The 18,377-nt window shown below is 43.9% G+C and overlaps 1 protein-coding gene across 6 annotated transcripts; it reads right to left on the minus strand.

The window, feature by feature from the left end:
- Positions 1–25: 25 nt before the first annotated feature.
- On the minus strand, positions 26–16,954 carry zfyve9a (zinc finger, FYVE domain containing 9a). Of its 6 annotated transcripts, none has more exons than XM_088310345.1 (19): positions 16,662–16,952; positions 12,008–12,105; positions 11,789–11,897; positions 9,163–10,265; positions 8,420–8,519; positions 7,106–7,288; positions 6,387–6,538; positions 5,971–6,079; positions 5,267–5,389; positions 4,857–5,012; positions 4,034–4,258; positions 3,882–3,964; positions 3,698–3,802; positions 2,529–2,679; positions 2,373–2,453; positions 2,115–2,277; positions 1,731–1,836; positions 1,483–1,659; positions 26–520 (listed from the first exon to the last, which is right to left on the minus strand). In XM_088310345.1, exons 3-19 carry the CDS (start codon positions 11,856–11,858, stop codon positions 359–361), a joined length of 3,249 nt encoding a protein of 1,082 aa, XP_088166471.1. In that variant the 5' UTR covers positions 11,859–11,897; positions 12,008–12,105; positions 16,662–16,952; the 3' UTR covers positions 26–358. The 6 variants fall into 6 exon arrangements, with proteins under 6 accessions (XP_088166471.1, XP_088166470.1, XP_088166468.1 ...); XM_088310344.1 differs by having other exon boundaries at positions 5,950–6,079; positions 16,662–16,950; XM_088310342.1 differs by having other exon boundaries at positions 2,373–2,679; positions 5,950–6,079; positions 16,662–16,954.
- Positions 16,955–18,377: the final 1,423 nt, after the last annotated feature.

Here is an 18,377-nt window from a genome sequence, read left to right on the forward strand (position 1 = left end):
AGCATCGGAAACTGTAGTCGGATCATCAGAATTGTTCTTGTCTTTTTATGTGTAATCTCAGGAGGGTACAAGCTGCTTCTTCTGCCAACACACACAAAATGATAGATAGAGTCAATGCATGTGGTGATTGAGGAGTAAAGCTTTAGCGATGAAATCGACCCAAAAAAGCAGGCACTGAGCACCGGGTGCAGGAGAAAGAAAAAAAAAAAGATTAAAAAAAAAAAAAAAAAAGGGCATCTGGTGCATCTGTTGCACTCAGCGAGGTCCAAGCGCTTGGCCGTGAGTCTTTGGAGCTACATGAGGCCACATCACGGCCAAAACGGACTCAACTCAGATCTGAAAAAGCCGCCTGGAGTTTTTAGGAGATGATCTCCAGGATGTAGAAGACCAGCTCCATGACCACAGGGCCCTCGCTGAGCTGGCAGGCGCCGCCATGGATGACAGGTATTAGCGTGGTGTCCAGGTCGCTCAGGTACGCCGGAGGAAGAGGCTGCCCGTTACTCCCTGCCAGGTAGCCCACCTGGAAGGGAGGGTTGGGGGAGACAAGTCAGATGCTATCGTTGATATATGAAACGACTCCTAAATGCGGTCACTCGTACTAGGAAAGTCAAGGCACCCCTGTACTTGGATAATTAATAATAACAATGTTGATATATTGAAACTGTATCATGAGCGATAACGATACCAATATTGAGATTTTGTCCCAAATATATCATTAACTGCATATACTTGGATGTCAGACAATATTTAATGTCATTTCGTGACGGTAACATGAAAGCTAAGGATGTCATGAAATATTTTGTCCAAAATATATCATTTACCACCGTATCAAATCTGTACCATACATACAGCAATCATCAGTGACTTTCTCTTGACACTTGTATGACGGTCACAATTTTGAAAATGTGCTTGCATAGTGAAGAATTTATGATAGTGTGATCTGAAGTTTTCGTGTTACGTATAATAAAAAGTTTGAAAATAAAAGTTTTCACTTGCCACACGGCCATAGGACTTTTTTTTTTATTAATACATTTCGTTGCTGTCATTATTGCTCGCTACAGTCATACAATTTTGGGTGCCTTTCCTAACTCGGTCTTGCTTCTGATGCACATTACACACATGGTTATGAGACCTGTTGATTTGTGTGTTTTGTTTTCCATACGTTTTAAGAAGTCATTTGTGTGGTTCAATTAAGTTTAAGCATTGGCTACTTTATGATGCAACAAAACAGGATGCGAAACAAGATGGCCGCCAAAGAATGCAGTGGGTTAGAATATAATTTTTTCCTTTCTGCTTTGTTGTGAAATCACTGACAAGTGTACTTTTTATGACTTGGGTGAGAAAGTGGTGCAAATGGATGTTTGTCTATTATATGCCCCACGATTGGCTGGTTACCAGTCCGCAGTCTACCCAGCCTCTCACTCCGACACCGCCATAGAAAATAGAGAAGCACAATCTAAAATAGATGTATAGATGTAATACCTGATCCGAGTCGAGTGTGACGCGCAGGCCCAGCTTGGCCATGCCGTCCTCCTTGAGCAGCTTGAGATGCGGGCACAGCGCCATGCAGAAAGCCCGCGCCACGTTCTCTGTCAGACGGCTGTGGTCGGCCGGGTCGCTCAGGCCGTTGGGCTGGTCATCGCTTTGGAGGAAGAACACCTAGCAGAAGAGAGGAGTGAGGTCTTCATTGGATGCCGTCTGTCATCCATGCAAGAATGCATTTGCTGTACCTCCGTCCAGCGGATCACTTTGCCATTAGCTTTGAACTCCGAGCCGTGGAAGATCTTCACACTGGCGATGGACTCCATCGACTTGCCGTCGATTGGACTGATGACACTGGAATGCAGCAGCGTGGTTTTTGTTATTTGGTTATTAATCGATGAATGTTTTGTTCTAATCAATTCATCATTGGGAGACCTTGTTTAAATAAAAAAAAAAAACAATTGAATTTGAGCTCTTCAACAGTAAATATTCTCAGATTTTTGTAGTCTTCACGAAAGCAGACTGACTTTGTGGTGAATCAAAATAAAATCTGCTGATCAAAATTTCTGTCAATTTTTGACATGTTAAGACCCAAACCAGAAACTGAATCATAATAACTTTGTCTGTCTCACCCCTTGTTGAAGTCGTGGTCATCATCCGTCCACTGGACATGCACCAGCTCCTGGTTGTCTTCCTGTTCAGCTTTACCACACGTGATGGAGAAGTCCTTCATGTCCCTCAGGGCTTGCCGAAGAGCGTCCATGGTCTCTGCTGTGATCTGGATCATGACGCCATCTAAAATAGACGACATGATGATGTCATATCAATTGCAAAGTCAACGCATAACACACAAAAAAAAAAGGAGGGCATCAACACAAACAACGATTTACCTTCTACAATGCTCGTTTTGGCCAAGAAGCCAGACGAAGCCTTCAGTGCACCACTGAACACGAAGAAACAAGCGCCCGTCACTGAAAAGCAAGAAAAAAGGATCAATGAGCGCGCACGTAAGGGTTGAGATGAGGCGATGTTTGTGTTTAGGGTACCTTTGCGTGGCTGATGATGGATGCTGATTGCCTGCGTCTGGTAGTTGCCGTCGTCATTCTGCACGCATACCAAATGCGAGTCGGCACGCTCGTTGAAGCACGCGCCCATTGCCAGCACGTGCTCGTTGGACTTGTTCATGGCCTTCATCAACTGCAATGACACACACACACACACACACACACACACACACGCGCGCGCACGCACGCACGCACGCACACACACACACACATTTGACGAATAACTGCGGTAAAAACATCAAAAGGCGTTAAGGAGACGGATCACAGCGGATGTCGGCAGCCGAACGCTCGCTCGTATATTAATCCCGTCAGATTATCTGAATTCTTGCAAGGCAGACCAAAAATGTGTAAATATGGAGGCTTTAAAATGTGTCATGTGACTCAAACTGACAGACACACTCGGCAAAATGCTAACCGAACAATTCCTCCCATGGTGTAAAAAGAATCGTGCCAATGCACCCATTAATGCTGGAATAGAAATGAAATTGAAGCTGATTTGAGAATAAAGGGTTAAAAAAAAAAAAAAGGAAAAAAAACAGTGCCGTCAACATTATGCAGACCTCAACATTAGTGGGAACCTGCGGAACATCCTTACAAAGGAAGCTCTATGAGGGTGGATGGCTGTATACCACCAAACAACAACTCTGAGAGGCAATTTTCATACCAATGGACATGCCAATTCAGAGGATGAGAGAGTTGTAAAAGTGATATTAATAATTGGAAGTAATAAAAATAATTTTCATGCATTTTATTCCAAGACTTGTAAAAAGCCATACAGATAGATGTTTATTTTTTTACATTTGTGCATGTGAGTGTGGTGACCCCTCTCTACCCTTCTTCAAACTCATAACTAAAAACAAAAATATAACCTGACAAATTAAAACAAAAATAAGCGGTTCGGATAAAGGGTGCATAAAAAAACCCAAAATGAATTAATTAAATCTATTGTTATACAATGCTACAGGAACTCATTAATTTGTAAAGTGATATGAAAGGTGTTTCAATGACTTTGTTTTTCTCTACAGTGCAAAAAAAAAGTAATAATTTCAAAAAACACCGTTGGAGGTTTTGTTCAATTAATCTTGATTATTAGAAACGTTAGTATAAATATTGATGTCAAAAAATTGGGAATTGCATTGAATCAGGCTAACCTCGTTGTAGCGGTTGCTGGGGATCTTGATGCTCGTCTTCTTCACCGCCATGTCCACCACCAAGCCTTTCACCATCGGCAGCGCATACTGGTAGTTGCGGAAGTCCTGTGGGACAGACGACACGACGTGATGACACAAATGTTGGAGTGACCTTGGCGGGTAACAAGTGAACATGAGGTCTTACTGCCAGCAGATTCATGATGGTGTGACCAGTCTCGCCAAAAAGCGGCTTCCGGAAGCGCACGCTGAAGAGCGGGCACGGGTAAACTGCAACAAATTCAACTGTTGTCATACACAGGCAATGATGTCGTCAGAGAGGTATAAAATGGCGCTTACATCTGTACTCTGCGCCCAGCCGCAGCATGAGGCGGATGGGGAAGACCTTAGCCCAGGGTGTCTCCCACTTCTGGATGAGTACGCCGAAGAGGAAAGGCGGGTTGGGCAGCAGCAGGTCCTGCAGGGACTGGAAGGAAGGGCTAACGTAGAGGAAGCCGCCGTGCTCCCTGCTGCCCAGGAAGCTCTGCGTGAAGAAGGAGTGGCTCAGGTGGCCCAGCACGTTCCCTGGAGGAGGAAATCCAGATTATACACAAATTACACACCAAATATTTGCAGTTTATTGTCACTCATCTGGGTCAAGTACACAATAAAACGCCACTATTCACGAGGGGACGTCGGCCGAGCTCTGTCACAAATGGCAAAAATCCGCAAATAATTGGCGCCCCAACTAAAAAGGAGTTGTAATCGTCTATAGATGCCACAAGATGTCAGTCGAGGGCTAGTTTTGTCTCAAGGAAGGTCCTCAACCCATTTCAAATAGTTTGCTTGGCACCATGATGTCGCAATATGACACAAAGTAACATGAAGACATAGCATTTTGCCCTGAGCACCAAATTAGTGGGGCGGAGCAAGTTTTTTTTTTTTTTTAATGCAAATAACAGTGGATAGGTTCCCTAAAACTGTGTGAATGCTGAGTGGCAAATATGGAGGTGCTCCCTGTACATTTAATAGAAATACGACAAAATGGCAGCGAGTCCGTCTTTGAGGGTCCCTAGGAAAGGTAAGTTCTTGAGGTTTTTTTTCTCTCATTCTAACTATTTTAGACATTGCAATTCAATTTCATTTCCCATTTTCTTGACATTTCTTCATGCTGACATCTTACCGCTGAGGGCCTCCTGGTAGAGCTGCACAAAATGTTTGAAGATGTCCTTTGGGATGGTCTTCTCGTCGGGCAGACACTGGAGCAGAACCACAACCTCGGCCTGGCCGACGGCATGCATGCCCTTTGTCGTCATGTACCAGCACTTCCTGTTGACATCTGAACAAAGAAGAAAAATATTGAAAAACAATTCTTGAGTAAATTATAACTGCCCTCTAGCGAAATCCAATAGCAGATGTAGTTAAAAAAAAATCCTAAATACTGACTTAGCGAATAGAAATTTAAAAAAGCTATTTCTGTTTGATTTTGTTAATATGCTTTCCTTGTAATTGTTAAAATATTTTCCCAAAACTGTTGATGACTAAATTGTCCTGAACTTCCAGAATGACAAAAGACGCAAAGCGCCGACTCACAGTTGACGAGCTTGACCATGGCGAGAAGGTTAGCGTTGAGGACAAAGACCAGCGGTTCGGGACCTCCCTCCTCCAGCTGCTGCATGAGGACCATCGCTGACGGCCGCTCCTCCACTGCATAGTCTGCATGCGGAGTCAGAGTTAATGTCGTGTAGAAACCAGGTGGGCAGGACTCAATGTGAAAGTGTGTGACATAGAAGTGTTCAGACAGACAAAACCATCGGGACATCCTGAGTTTAGAGGTGTGAAAGCTAAAAGAATGTCAATCCGGCATATCGCATTTGATTTTCCACACAACTCGGCAAAGCAGTACAGTGGTTCCTACAGGTAGAAGTCAAAATATGAGCAGTCGTTTTGCAGATGTAGTGTCGCTGGTTTAAACTGCTCCCAATATTTACTATCTCTAGCATTTGCAGTTCCCTATGAAAGTCACAGGCAAAAAAACTGCCTGGTCTACTGAAAATTTAATTTGTTGCCAACACTTGTAAATTTCAATTTTGAGCAATATTATGGATTTGTTGTTACAGCCCAATTGGGGTCTAAAAACCACTCTGTCCAAATACATTTGTCTATCCAGTGAGTGACCACGACAGTGTTGACTGCATGACAATATAAAAGCACATGGCGGACACACAGAGGAGGCAGTGGGTGGGCGGTGGGACGGTGAGGATGAGGGCAAGCACCTGTGATGTGGCCTCCCGTACCTCCTTTGACTCCGGTGGAGATGAGGATGGGAGGGAGTCCGTCCTCCGGGATCAAGCTGAGGGCACTACCCACTGGGCTGCCCAGAGGACCCACTGGGGCGGGGCCCGCCTGAGGAGAGAGAGACAGCAAGAGAGGGGGGCGATGCGGCGTGAAGGTTAAAAAAAAAAAAACTAACAAAAAAAAACACTGGAGAAGATTTCTTTTAAATGCTACTCCTAAGACTACTGTGAAAAAATTACAGCTAGCGACTTTTCACAGCACATCAAGAAATTGATCATTATGCATCTACTGGCCCAATGCAATAGGAATAAAAAAAAAAAACACACCCTCTATAAGGTTTTGGAGCTCCACTTACAATCTGTTGCCCATATCGTTATTCAACCATGTCTTTCTCCCGCTCTATCGTGTAGCGTACCTCTACAGTGTCCGATCCGGTGGTTTTGCTTGCGTTCGTCGAGATGCCGGTGCGATGCGAGGGAACAGGATCTTTTGGGGACTCTGCTTCGTCGCCATTTGGTAGGACGCCGTCCGCAAACCACACCCTTCTCTGCTCCCGTGTGCTCGATCCTGAATGAGACAGTCATTTATTGCGGGTGACATTGGCCGCATTGAATTATGTGACCGACACACTGTGTCGCACGGCACCTCTGCAAAACATGCCGCACATGCTACAAAAATTGAGTGTTGTGTGTCATCTCATGTCATTGGTCCATTTAGTCATGTGACTCAGCTTTACCCAGCTTCGTTCCTCAATATCGACTGAACGACTATCATTGAGGGGCCGTACATACCACAAATGCCACCGCCGATTTTGCCATACATTTATTTGCAACATCTGATAATCTCGGTTCATTTGTCCATACCAGGCAATGGTCCACAGTTCCTATTGTTGTCAGCCTTGCACACACAAAATCTGCCAATGCGTGAATCCATGAGTCACGAACATGCAGGGGAAGAATGTATTGTAGATTAATCACCGTACTACATTCCTATTTAGAATGGGCTTTGGCGCCATCTTGTGGCAGTTCAATGCACCTCGAATATGCTGTGATTACTGTATACATCCCTGCGACTAGTGGTGGTGGCATTAATTAAGAAGCAAAAAAAAAAAAAAAACTCAACTGAAGGCCTCACCCTCGTTGCCAGGCGGCTTGAGGACGCCCACCGGCACCATGACGGTGGGAGGGGGCGAGCCGAGCACGCCTGAGGCCTGGGCCTGCTGCAGGGGGGGGATGGTGGAGCAGTACTCGGCTGGGTTGTTGGGGTTGGGACTCTGGTTGTTGCCAGCCGTGAGCTGAGAAACCAACAACGTCGGAGCTGAGGATTGGGGGTACAACGACCACGTGTTATTACTTCATTGGACGACAATGGACCTCATTCACTATACAGAATCACACATATGTTGTTAAATCCTGTTTTTGTTTTTTTAAGACAATTGGGGCATTCACGCAGGCTTTCTGACAGACATAGAAGCACTCACTTTGTGTGTGGCTAGGGTTCAGGCTCAGCTCATATTACTTGGGGTAAGAGTCGCTTTATCTTTGGCTTTCTGTGTGATGCCACCACAGAAGGGTACCAGCGATTTCTATTCGACTGGAAATGGAATGCACTGTGACGCAAAGTAGGAGAAGCTCTGGCTGCTTAGCACACTCCAAGAAATGCACACAATGATCACTTGTATATCTAAATGTTAACATGTGCTATGATAAAACATTCTACGCTAAATGAACTAAACATTGAAAAGGTAACTCACTTTTTCTGTTCTCTCTAATTAGGTCACTCAAAGGTGAGGCAGTTTTACTTTATTTTAGTTTTATTGTCAATTGTTAATTGACACTTATTAATAGTCCAGTCGAATCATAAAACGCCACTGGGTGGCAATTTAGCTCTAAAAACACCTTCCTATTCTCTCTTTCAAGTATCTTCAAAGTTTCTGTGTAGTTTTGCTTTATTTGACCTTTTTTTGTATTTTACAGTGGTCAATGGAGTTATTTGACAATTATTTCCAGTAAAATTATAAAACACCTCTTGGTGATAGTACTGTGCTGCAAACACTTTCCGGTATCCCCTCAAACACGGCCATCAAGAATCTTCAAAGTCTGAGTAGTTTTTTTTTTTTTTTGCTATATTTTAAAACGGGGGAGTTGGCAATCAAACAAATGTGGCACATTAGTAAAATCAGTTGAAAAATCATCCCACTCTGGCTTCAAGAAACCACTGGGCCCGAGGGAAGACAACCAATCGCAAACAGAAGGTGTGACAGCTGAGGTGACTATTTGCTGTAAAATATGACGACAATTAATATAGGTTTTATAAGTGTATCAATTTCTACGTTTTCAATTAAAACAAATTATAAGATCACCAGTGTTGAAATGATGCTGTTATTTTTGGTTTGTCACAGACTTCAGAGTTTAGCCTTAAATAAATAAATAAAGATTCTGCGCTCACCGCTGGTTAAGGCCGAATGACAGGTGATGCAGACGCGAGCCTCCTTCCCGTCCATGTACACCAGTTTGCATCTCAGGCTGCAGCACGTGGCACAGAACACCTGCCATGACATAGAAAGCACAATCTGTAGTGGTGCTGTTCCACCAGTCAAATGTGTCAAGAGCTTTGCGAGGTCACACATGAGGCATGAGGATGTGTCAGGCTATTGTTTGTCAGTGACACAGAGCATGTTCATTTACCGCTGTGGGAAATGGCAGAGCAGTCGGAATATTTTTTCCAAGTGCGGTGTCAGCGACTGCATACAATACATATAGTACAGTAGAGCTATCCATAAATCTGGCTGCATTTGTGTGTAGAATTAGAATTAGAAATCCCTTTATTGTCATTGTACTCAAGTGTGCAACGAGATTAGAGGGCTCCCCTCTCCAGTGCAATACAACAATAATACAGACAAATATATAAATTAGATAAATAAATAAGAGAGTGCAATGGAATTTAATACTGAATAGGGTATATAAAAACACATCACGATGCTGTTCTGCAAGGTAAGGGTGTTCTCGTGTGTGTGTGAGAGTTCAGAATGGAGATGGCTCTCGGGAAGAAACTGTTTCTCAGCGTTAAATAATTTTATTCTATGATGAAGTACAGTAGACTGTCTAATATCAAAAAATCCCAAAGTGGCACCAAGACTATGGCTTCTGACCCCCTGGACTATACTGTCCTGTCCTGTCCTGTCCTCTTACCTTGCCACATGCCCTGCAGTGGTGCCTCCTCTTGGTGAAAGTGAACTTGGCGTCACACCGCATGCAGACGGGGGCCTGCGAGTCGGGCACCCACACGGGGGCCACCTCTCCCAGCGAGCTTGGGGACTTCCCTCCGAGGGAGCCGTGCTGTCCTGCCTGAAGGTCGTTGTCCGGACTCTCCGAGGACAACGCGAGGGGAGAAGCGGGGATGAGCGCGACGCCGTTCACCGCCGAAGTCACCTCGGTCCCGCCGGGCGTCATTTCGGGCGGCGTCCCCCTGCGGCTATCCAGGTTTTTGTTCTTGCTACTAAGCTGGTTCTGCACCTGACCCGCTAGGGGCTGCGGGATTTGGAGTTTGAGGCTGACGGGTTGCTTGGGTCGCGCCCCGCCGTACGGGACACTGACTGGCTGGAGGCGGCTGTTGTTCAGTTTCGTTCCGACGCCGCCCGACGCTGCCCCGTCACCGTTCTCCTGCTTGCTCTCCTCCATCTCCTTCTCCTCCGTCACAGAGTCTTCCTTGGAGGGCACAGGTGAGGGAGAGAACCTCTCCTCCTCTTCCTCTTCCCTGACATTTAGTCGGCTCCCGTTCTCGGGTTGCAATCCGTTGGGATGGAGCTGCTCGGGTCTAGACACAGAGTCATTACCCGCTCCTCCATTCAGGAGACTTTCTACCTGCTCGCCACTTTGTCTTTCGTGCGCAGAGTCTGGTGAACCAACATCTCCATTCAAAGTAGCGGGCTCCTCATGTGGATGAACGTTCTCAGAGGGAGCCCCTTCTTGCGCTAGTCCCACCTCAAAGGTGAAGCGGGACGCTGCGGAGGCGTCCCCTTGCTGCTCCTCACAGGCCGTGACGGGCGGCGGCGACCGGCTATCCGTGCCCACCAGTTTGCCGATGTTGGGCTGCGGCAGGGGCGGGCTGTGAACATCGGCCGACTCGCAGCCCGTCGTTCTTTTGGGATCGGAGAGGGTCTTCAGCGGTTTCGGACTCTCCTGGGGGCTGAGGTCAGCGTGGGCCAGGGCGGGGTTCAGCGAGAACAGGCGGGCCGGGGGTGCTAGAATCTGGGTCCACTTGGCGTCCGTGAGGAGAGGGGAGTCGGTCTCATCTGAAAGCACAAGAAAAGAATGACATGTTTAGTGTTCGGGAAACACTTTCTACACCGTTTAGCACATTCCCGACACCTCGGTTGCAATCAATCACAGGTCAGGTCACAAAATTAAACTGATAGCAATAAAATTTCCAATATATATAAATAAGGGACCTCAAATAATACAATAAAACAAAAAAATTTCATTATATACACGTCTTAAATAATTTCTTAAATGCTCAATGCCAGACTACTAGCAGTAAATTCTCTCAATCGAAGATTCTCAAATAAACCAAATGAATACCGTGACTTAAAAATTCATATTAAATAATACATAACAGCTTAAATCTGCTCTTTTTAGGAATGCATAACCAACTATTGGCAGTAAATACATGAAGGTTTTTTTAAATAAATAAAAAATACTGTATCACAGCTTATATCTTTTCCTATTAAGGAAAACTCCAACACGAATTGATTGTCTTCCCTTTAGGAAAAGGAAGAATTATGGAACTAAGTTCGCACTGCGCCACTTATTTTCGTCTGTGCTGCAAGCATATTGAAGTTTGTGTTTAAAAACCGAGTTTAAAAAGTGAAAAAAAGGTCTTAAGTGTTATTACCTCAATTCATTGTCGGCATCCTTCAACACAGACAAAGAGTTAGCTGCTGGGCCTGTTTGAACTCAGTCTCAAACCAAAACAGCAGCACCTATCGAGTCATGTAATTTGTTCACAATTCTTTTGCCGTTTATTCCAGGCAACTAAGGCAACGCTCAGTCAAGTCAGTGCGACTGCTCTCCTCCCTTGACTAGAATGTGAGCTCGGCTGGTATTGTTGTTGCTGCAGCAACACGTACGTGCGCGCGCACACACACAAAAGCACCGGTGTATTACAAAATATTGTGGACGTATGAATGAGCGGCTTTCCAGTCTCAAAGGAGCAGAATTAAACAACGATGTGACTCCTTGATGTGAAAGTGTGTCTAAACTCATGGGAAATGCTTAATTTGTTCTTTGTCCTGATTGCCCGACCTTAATCTTGTCATTCATGAGGGTAGCCATAAAGTTGTTTCATGAGAGACCATTATACTACTTTGCTATGGCCGTGGTGAAAACGGGATTTGTTTTTCTAAGAAAGGGAGACTGTCTAAATGTTGTGAATTTTTTCCATACCAGGACAACTAAGTTAAGTGTTTTCAAATGTTTTTGTATATTATGTTTTTGTCTATTTCTTATTTAATTATATTAATGAATTATCCATCTAATGTTTTTGATTTCTAATCAGTATTTTAATACTTATTTACAATGACCTTGAATAGACAAGTTTTGGTCCCTGCTGAGACTCCCACCAAGACATGGAGGGAGGGGGCGTGGCTATAATGCTCATTACCAGGAGGCATTTTTTAAACTCCTTAGTTTTGTATTGTTTTCTCCAAAACAAATTGATAAAATTGAAAATAAAAACAAATACCATTTTCCTGAAAAAAAAAGGATACATAAATTGAGCTTGTTATTGAAAAATGGACCTTTAATCGACTGTGCTCACCTTCGTTCTGTTCAAACTCGTCCAGCACCTTGTCCAGGTTGAAGGCCTCGGCCTGGAAATAATTCTCCATGGATCAGGAAGCTCCACCTCCTCTGCGGCCTGCGTGAACCTTCAGGAAACGAATAACGGGCACCCATGACAAATATGCTGCCATCCTTCACCTCATTGATTGTGATTTGACATGTGTGTGAGTGTTCACACGCAAGCGCGTTCACTGACCTGCACGGAGGTCCTCCTCAGCAGTCGCAGGCCGTCTTTGATCTGAGCACGTTTGGCCTCGCAGTGAACACTTGAGCCACTATGGCAGGCATCCATGCCTGTGTGTGGGGAGAGAAAAAAAAAATCTAGTTGCATATCATATCTCATAACATATCATAGCGAATTTTTTTTTTTTCCAGAAATAATTTTTTGTCAAATATTTTGTGTTTTTGCCACATTTCTCTGTGTATTTTTGGTCTATTAATTCTCTCTTTTTGGAGAGATATTTTGCAATATGAGTCTAACTGCTTTGGTTCTTGTTTGATTGTGTAAGTTTCCCTGATGTTTTGACTTCTGACTTCAGATAATCCCATTAACCAATCCCTGATACATATTTCTTTTATAACTAGGGGTCATCTCTAAATTTTCATCGCTTTTCATGTCACTTGAGGCTCTGGACCTATGCTGGAACAGCAACCTTCCAAGAACACTTCTATAAACAGTTCATTTCATCTGAGAGTGGCTAACCCGCGCGTGAGTTGCTCGGTCGACCGCACATGCGACATGAACTTGAGCGGGATTAGCCAGCAAAATGAGCCGAGTCTGCTCATTTTTCCGCTCAGTTAAAGATGCCATGTAGTGCGTACGCTTATCAGACACACTGCGGCACAAACATGCACACGCTTCTGAATGTCATCTATCAAACACAAACGTACACACACGCACACACACGCAAGGTTACGAGGGCACAAAGGATGAGTGTAATGATAACAGTTTAGGAAATGAAACTGCGACAGAGGATAACTCTTCCTTTTCGTTGTATGGCTTTAAGGAATGTTTGTAAAAATAAAATCAGGATAAATTCAAACTGTGCTGGAGCACAACAAGAGTTTTTGGGACACTCACACTTGGGTGAAGATTCTCTAGGATGGAGAGAGGGGAAAATACACACACGCAGAGGCATGCACACAATCACAAATCCCCCCCACCCCGCCCTCACACACACTCACACACACACACACACATGCGCACAAACATACGCTCACAATCAAACTGAAAAAAAAAAACAGCCACACACGCACACATGCCACACACACACTCACATTTGCTAGACACACACAGATTAAGATTTAATTTGCCCCGAGAGGTGCTGAATAATGCACGCTTTTATTTTTAGACGTTGAAGCACATATGACATGCATGTTGACATTCATGTCAAGTAGCAGCAGCCACTCAAAAATGACAAGACAGGTTGCACAACTTAACTCTCAGCTAGTTTGCTGTCAAAAAACGACAAACACGACAAGCATACATCCACGCTAATATATGACAACTCCTCCAGACAGTAGTACCACTCTGCTCACGAAAACACAGACATGAGCTTCTTTCACACAGAGACCCCGCAAAATTGTTTCACCAGAGCCATTAATGAAGTGTTTACACACAAAGGGGGGAAGTGGGACATTGTCACAACTATGTGCGCAGATAATTAGAAGACTACAGCGTCTGGTGTGACGTATAAACTAGCTGTCGGACAAACAGAACGGAGCAGGTGAAGCAAGTGTAAGGTGTTAAATTTCACACCGTGGTCGCCGCATTGCAGAATTCACTCACACATAGATTTCCTGTGTGGAATGAATGGTGGTTAATGGGCACATGCTGACATTTTTGGGGGACAGGTGCTCAACCATAAAAGGGCACCCATTGTCTAAATTATTTATAAAAGGAAAAAAAGTAGTATGCATTTAACTTCTGTTAACATAACTGTTGATAATGCAACAATTAACACAAGGAGGTGAAAGGAAGCTACAGTGGATATAAAGTCTACGCACTACTGCTCAAATTGCATTTTTTGTGCCGTAAAAAAAAATTTAGATAAATTTAAAAGCTTTTTTTATGGAGACGTCAACTAAAGACAATGTTACGTCAAACAAGTGAAATAATATGCTTTCATAAGTGCACACACCCTCTTATAAATGTGTCTGTTTTAAGAATAAAGCAATTACATTGAAATTGCGGTTAAATGGGAGTTAGCGCACACCTCAAGACAGTGAGTGTGTTTAGAAAATGTTGGGACAGTAGCTATGGACCGTTTTCAACGACACCATATTGTAAATATTGCGGTCAGTTTTGCACCAAACCTTATCAGGGCACACACAAACATTCCTACCTGTCTGTTTTGAGTGGCCCAACTATAAAATAATCAAGAGGAGGAAGGGCGCCTGGGGTCAAGCCGCGATCAATTGTACAGTTCTCCCTAGGACTCAAATAAATGCTCATCAGATATGAAAGGACAACAGGTGGAATTGATGACAGAGATGGTCATTAATATTGACAAATGATGAAAAAAAAAAAAAAAGCTAAGTTTTCTTCATTAGGTGCAAACGGGCAGGTGCTTGAGCACCACCTTGTGTCTATGTGTGCATGTGCCTGGTGGTTATTTATTTTTTTATTTTTTTTACATTTGCATGACATCATCATGGCCCTGATGTAAATCACAAGTTTGGAGAGGATTCTCAATGCTGACGACAAGAGCTCCAAAACGGCTCCCTTTTTTTTTTCCTGGCAGGGTGCGCTCTATTTTTAATTCCTGCTTGGTCAATTATTTACAAGCGCAGCTCTGCATGTTGTTGAGTCATGACAACAAAACTTCCTTTTGTTGACTTTCGAGAAACACTTCTGCTTTTTGTTTTGTTTCCTCCAGGAATGCGGACGACTGTTCACCTCGCAGCCCGAGCCAATGGAGCGTCGCACATCCTGGCAAAACTACAGCGAGCGCTTCCTGTCTTGGAGAATGAACTGACATCACTTTCTAAACACGCCACCGCCGCCCGACTGAGTGACACACGATGACGTCAGTGTTTCCTCCGCCTTGTCTGCAAGCATTAATCATGCACGTACGATATGCAGTCCGACCGTCAAAAGTCAGAAGAACAATTCTCATCCGTTATTTTTGGATTTAGGTAGCAAGAAGCCTTGTCGAAACTATAGAAGGGCTTATGGACGGACGGCAAGGAAAGGGAGGAATCTCTTTGACTTTACCCTGCTTCTGTACCCACCACTGCCCAGCATAAACATCTACAACTCGCCAATGGCTCTTCAGCACAAAAAACATGCGCACGCCACGATTTTGTGCGTATGCCCCCTTTGTAAATGAAGTGAATAATGTTTCAAATAGTAAGCTTTCACTGAAGATCAAAAAGCAATGCTTGTTTTTTTAATCCTTTGACAGACTTGCAGAGGTGGAAAAGTTAAATCCTTCAGGATTGGAGGAGGATGAAGATGACAGTTAAGAGGCGCTGCGCTTCACCAGCTATTAGCAGAGTGACTTCCTCCTTGTGTTTAAGCATCGGGAGACAAAAGAAGGACTCGGCACACATGACAGGGAGCGTGTCGGATCAAATAACGGTATGACGACTACCCCAGAAATAATGTGAAGACACTTTCAATCAGCTACTACGGGAAATCGGGAAAAATTTACGCTAGCATATTTGCCTCAGAGTTGAATAAGTCCTGTGTTTGAATTTTGGTCTTTCTGTGTGGACTTTGCATGTGTGAATGTGAAATCATGTTCATCTCTACAGCTCCTGCAATTGGTCGCCGTCCAGACCAGGGCGTATCCTGGACTGGTCAGTAAAGTCAAGTAAGTCAGCTAAGAAAGGTTACAGGTCACCTTCCACCCTGATGATGAAAAGCGCTGTGGGAAAAGTCACAACACAATGAAGATGTCTGGGAGTTGAGCGCTCTGATTGAGTCCATGAGAAATGGAAAATAAGCCTAGAATTGAACCATTAGCACGGCGTCGTTTTACTCTGATTCTGCAATTAAGCAGTCTCTCAAAATGTAAAAGACTTCTTAAACTGTTTACAAAAATGGAAATTGTCGGTTCGACTTCAATGTCGATGGCAAAATGGAAAATGGTTTGGATGCCGTCTTTTCCAGGCTGTGTAAAAGGGGCTTAAGGTAAAAACAGACTTCTACTTAACTTGGATTACCCCAGCAAAAGCCCATTGGGGCTAAACACAGGTGGAAAACACTACTAATGGACTTATACTAGAACAGTGGTGTGATTTTAAAACTAAGTATGACATGTTAAAACAGTTTTGGAGGCTTTCTTTCTTAATCTTAACTCGTTGAATTAGCTTCGGGGTGCTAGCTGCATTTGGACGCCCGTCTACGACTCAACTATTTCGTTTTGTGCCAAAACATGGCGAAAGAGTATCGCCTCGCGGATTTTGTTGGCAGGCTGCGTCAAAAAAAAAAGAAAAAAAGAGGAGACATGAAACGCTATTTTTAGCCTCCGAGGCTCCGGCGGGCAGCGCAGTCGAGAACGCTGAGTGACCGCGTCGACCTGCCGCTCGGACGGACGGCCACCGAGTCCGTACGCGTCACCCGAAGCGAACCGAAGAAAATGGTCCAACTATGACATTTTAAAACAATTTAACCCAAACTAATGTTATCCCAGGTATTTAAGAATGTGTATTCTGTGTATATTTTGAGGAGGCATGGTCGTATGTTGCGTAAATGCTAATAAGCTAGCTACACTACCGCAACACCGCCGCGACCCGCTCGGACTTCCGCGCCTGTCCGCGCCGCTGCAATGGCGGGGCAAGGTTGGAGCAACTGAGCGGAAAAAAAAACATTCCACGAGAACAAATGAAGGGGACTCACTCACCACCGCCACCACCACGGGAATCCTCATCTCTACACGCAGCCCCGCAGCGGAGAAGGAGGAGAAAGAGGAGGAGGAGGCGACCCCTCGTCGTTGTCCGTCATAACTAATCGCCTTCCCGGGCTACTTTTACGCCGATGGTGTCCTCCTACTCCTGGCGTCAGACTGCAGCGGCTCCCGGGGAGGGGTGGAGGGGCGGTAGGGTGTTGGTAGAGGGGGATGAGGCTTGTGTGTCCACTGGGAACCCAGCTGGGGCGAGCCTCCACAGGTCACAGTCTGCAGGCAGAGTCCCCAACACCACCACTTCCACCATGTATAATGTTATTTCTTTACATCTGGCCTGTCACATTTTTGACAGTTTCTCGACCGTCTGTCCTTTAAAAACACAGCTGCAATGGATAAGCAAATATATATATTTTCTATAAGTGATACTCAGCTCAGGAGTGACCCGAATTACGTTTTTCAACAGCTCAGCCAGGTATTTTTGTCTTGAGTTGCGAGCAAAAATTGAGTTCCTACAATAGACAGCTTGTGACGGTGAACGTCACAACACGAGCAGTTGTCAAGTGATTTTTTACCCCAAGCTATTTATTGTCATTCTCAGTTGAAGTTTACCGTATAACAAAAACCGATAATTACACGTTTTGTATGTACATGAATTTAAATCTAGTTCCGTGTTCACCAACGTGATTTACGCGGGCATCAGGTTAGTCCCCAGTGGCCTGGTCTTAAAATAGGTTACCAGTTTTGGGACATTGTAATTTAGTTCCTTGGATTGTTGAAGAAGTGATCATTTCATAATGTAAAAACTTGCAGAGACTTATACAAGTTGTGTTGCATTGCGACACTGATTTGTTTCCTATCTTGTTTAATAATTGTTGATTATTAATTTATGTTAATTAGGCTAACGACAGCACAAATATTAAAATAACGATTTATTTTTAATAAGTTACAATTAAAAAGAACTTATAATATCCGGTGTATCAAACTGATAGCCAAGAAGTTTCTCCCAATTTGAAAAAGGTTGGTGACCCCTGTTCTAGCGTAAATAAATATATATTATACTGCCCCCTAGTGGCCAATAGATGAGCATCATAAAATCCATTGAATTAAAGCAAGAAATCGTGACACACACACATTATTTAATTCTTTACATTATATTTAATTGTGTTATTACTCTATATTTTATGGAGTACATCATAGTAGAACGCTATTTTCCTTGTTTAAAAAAAACCCAACACATTGCAAACACTTCGGTTGTTGATTTTTTTGGAGGTTCTCGAACAGATTAAGGGCATTTCCATTCATTTCATTGGGGAAGAACGATTTGAGATATGACTGTTTTAAGATATGAACATGGCCACGGAACAAATTAAAACACATAGATCAATGTAACATTGGAGATGAATTGAAATAAACAAGCTTGCTCGTGTGCCCGGCCCATTTGGTAGATTCTCCAATCTTGGAACGTCATTGCAAAAGGTACAACGTTTGCAGTTGTGACATTGAAATGGACAATTCGGACAAATATCAGCTGTTGCTCGGGGGCCTCTCAGAAGCCACCTGCCACCAACAGCTTGTCAAATATGTTACATCTTGTGAGATTCTAAAGAAATTTACTGCAGAATTTTTTCCCCCCTTTTTTAATCTCTTCATCCTCCATTAAATTTCTGTTGGGAGTCACCGGACTTTAAAAAAAAAAGTTATATTCTAAAATGT

This window comes from Idiotropiscis lumnitzeri, chromosome 12 (genome assembly GCF_059441095.1).
Source record: "Idiotropiscis lumnitzeri isolate Australia: NSW breed Sydney's pygmy pipehorse chromosome 12, RoL_Ilum_1.0, whole genome shotgun sequence".
Lineage (NCBI taxonomy): Eukaryota > Metazoa > Chordata > Actinopteri > Syngnathiformes > Syngnathidae > Idiotropiscis > Idiotropiscis lumnitzeri.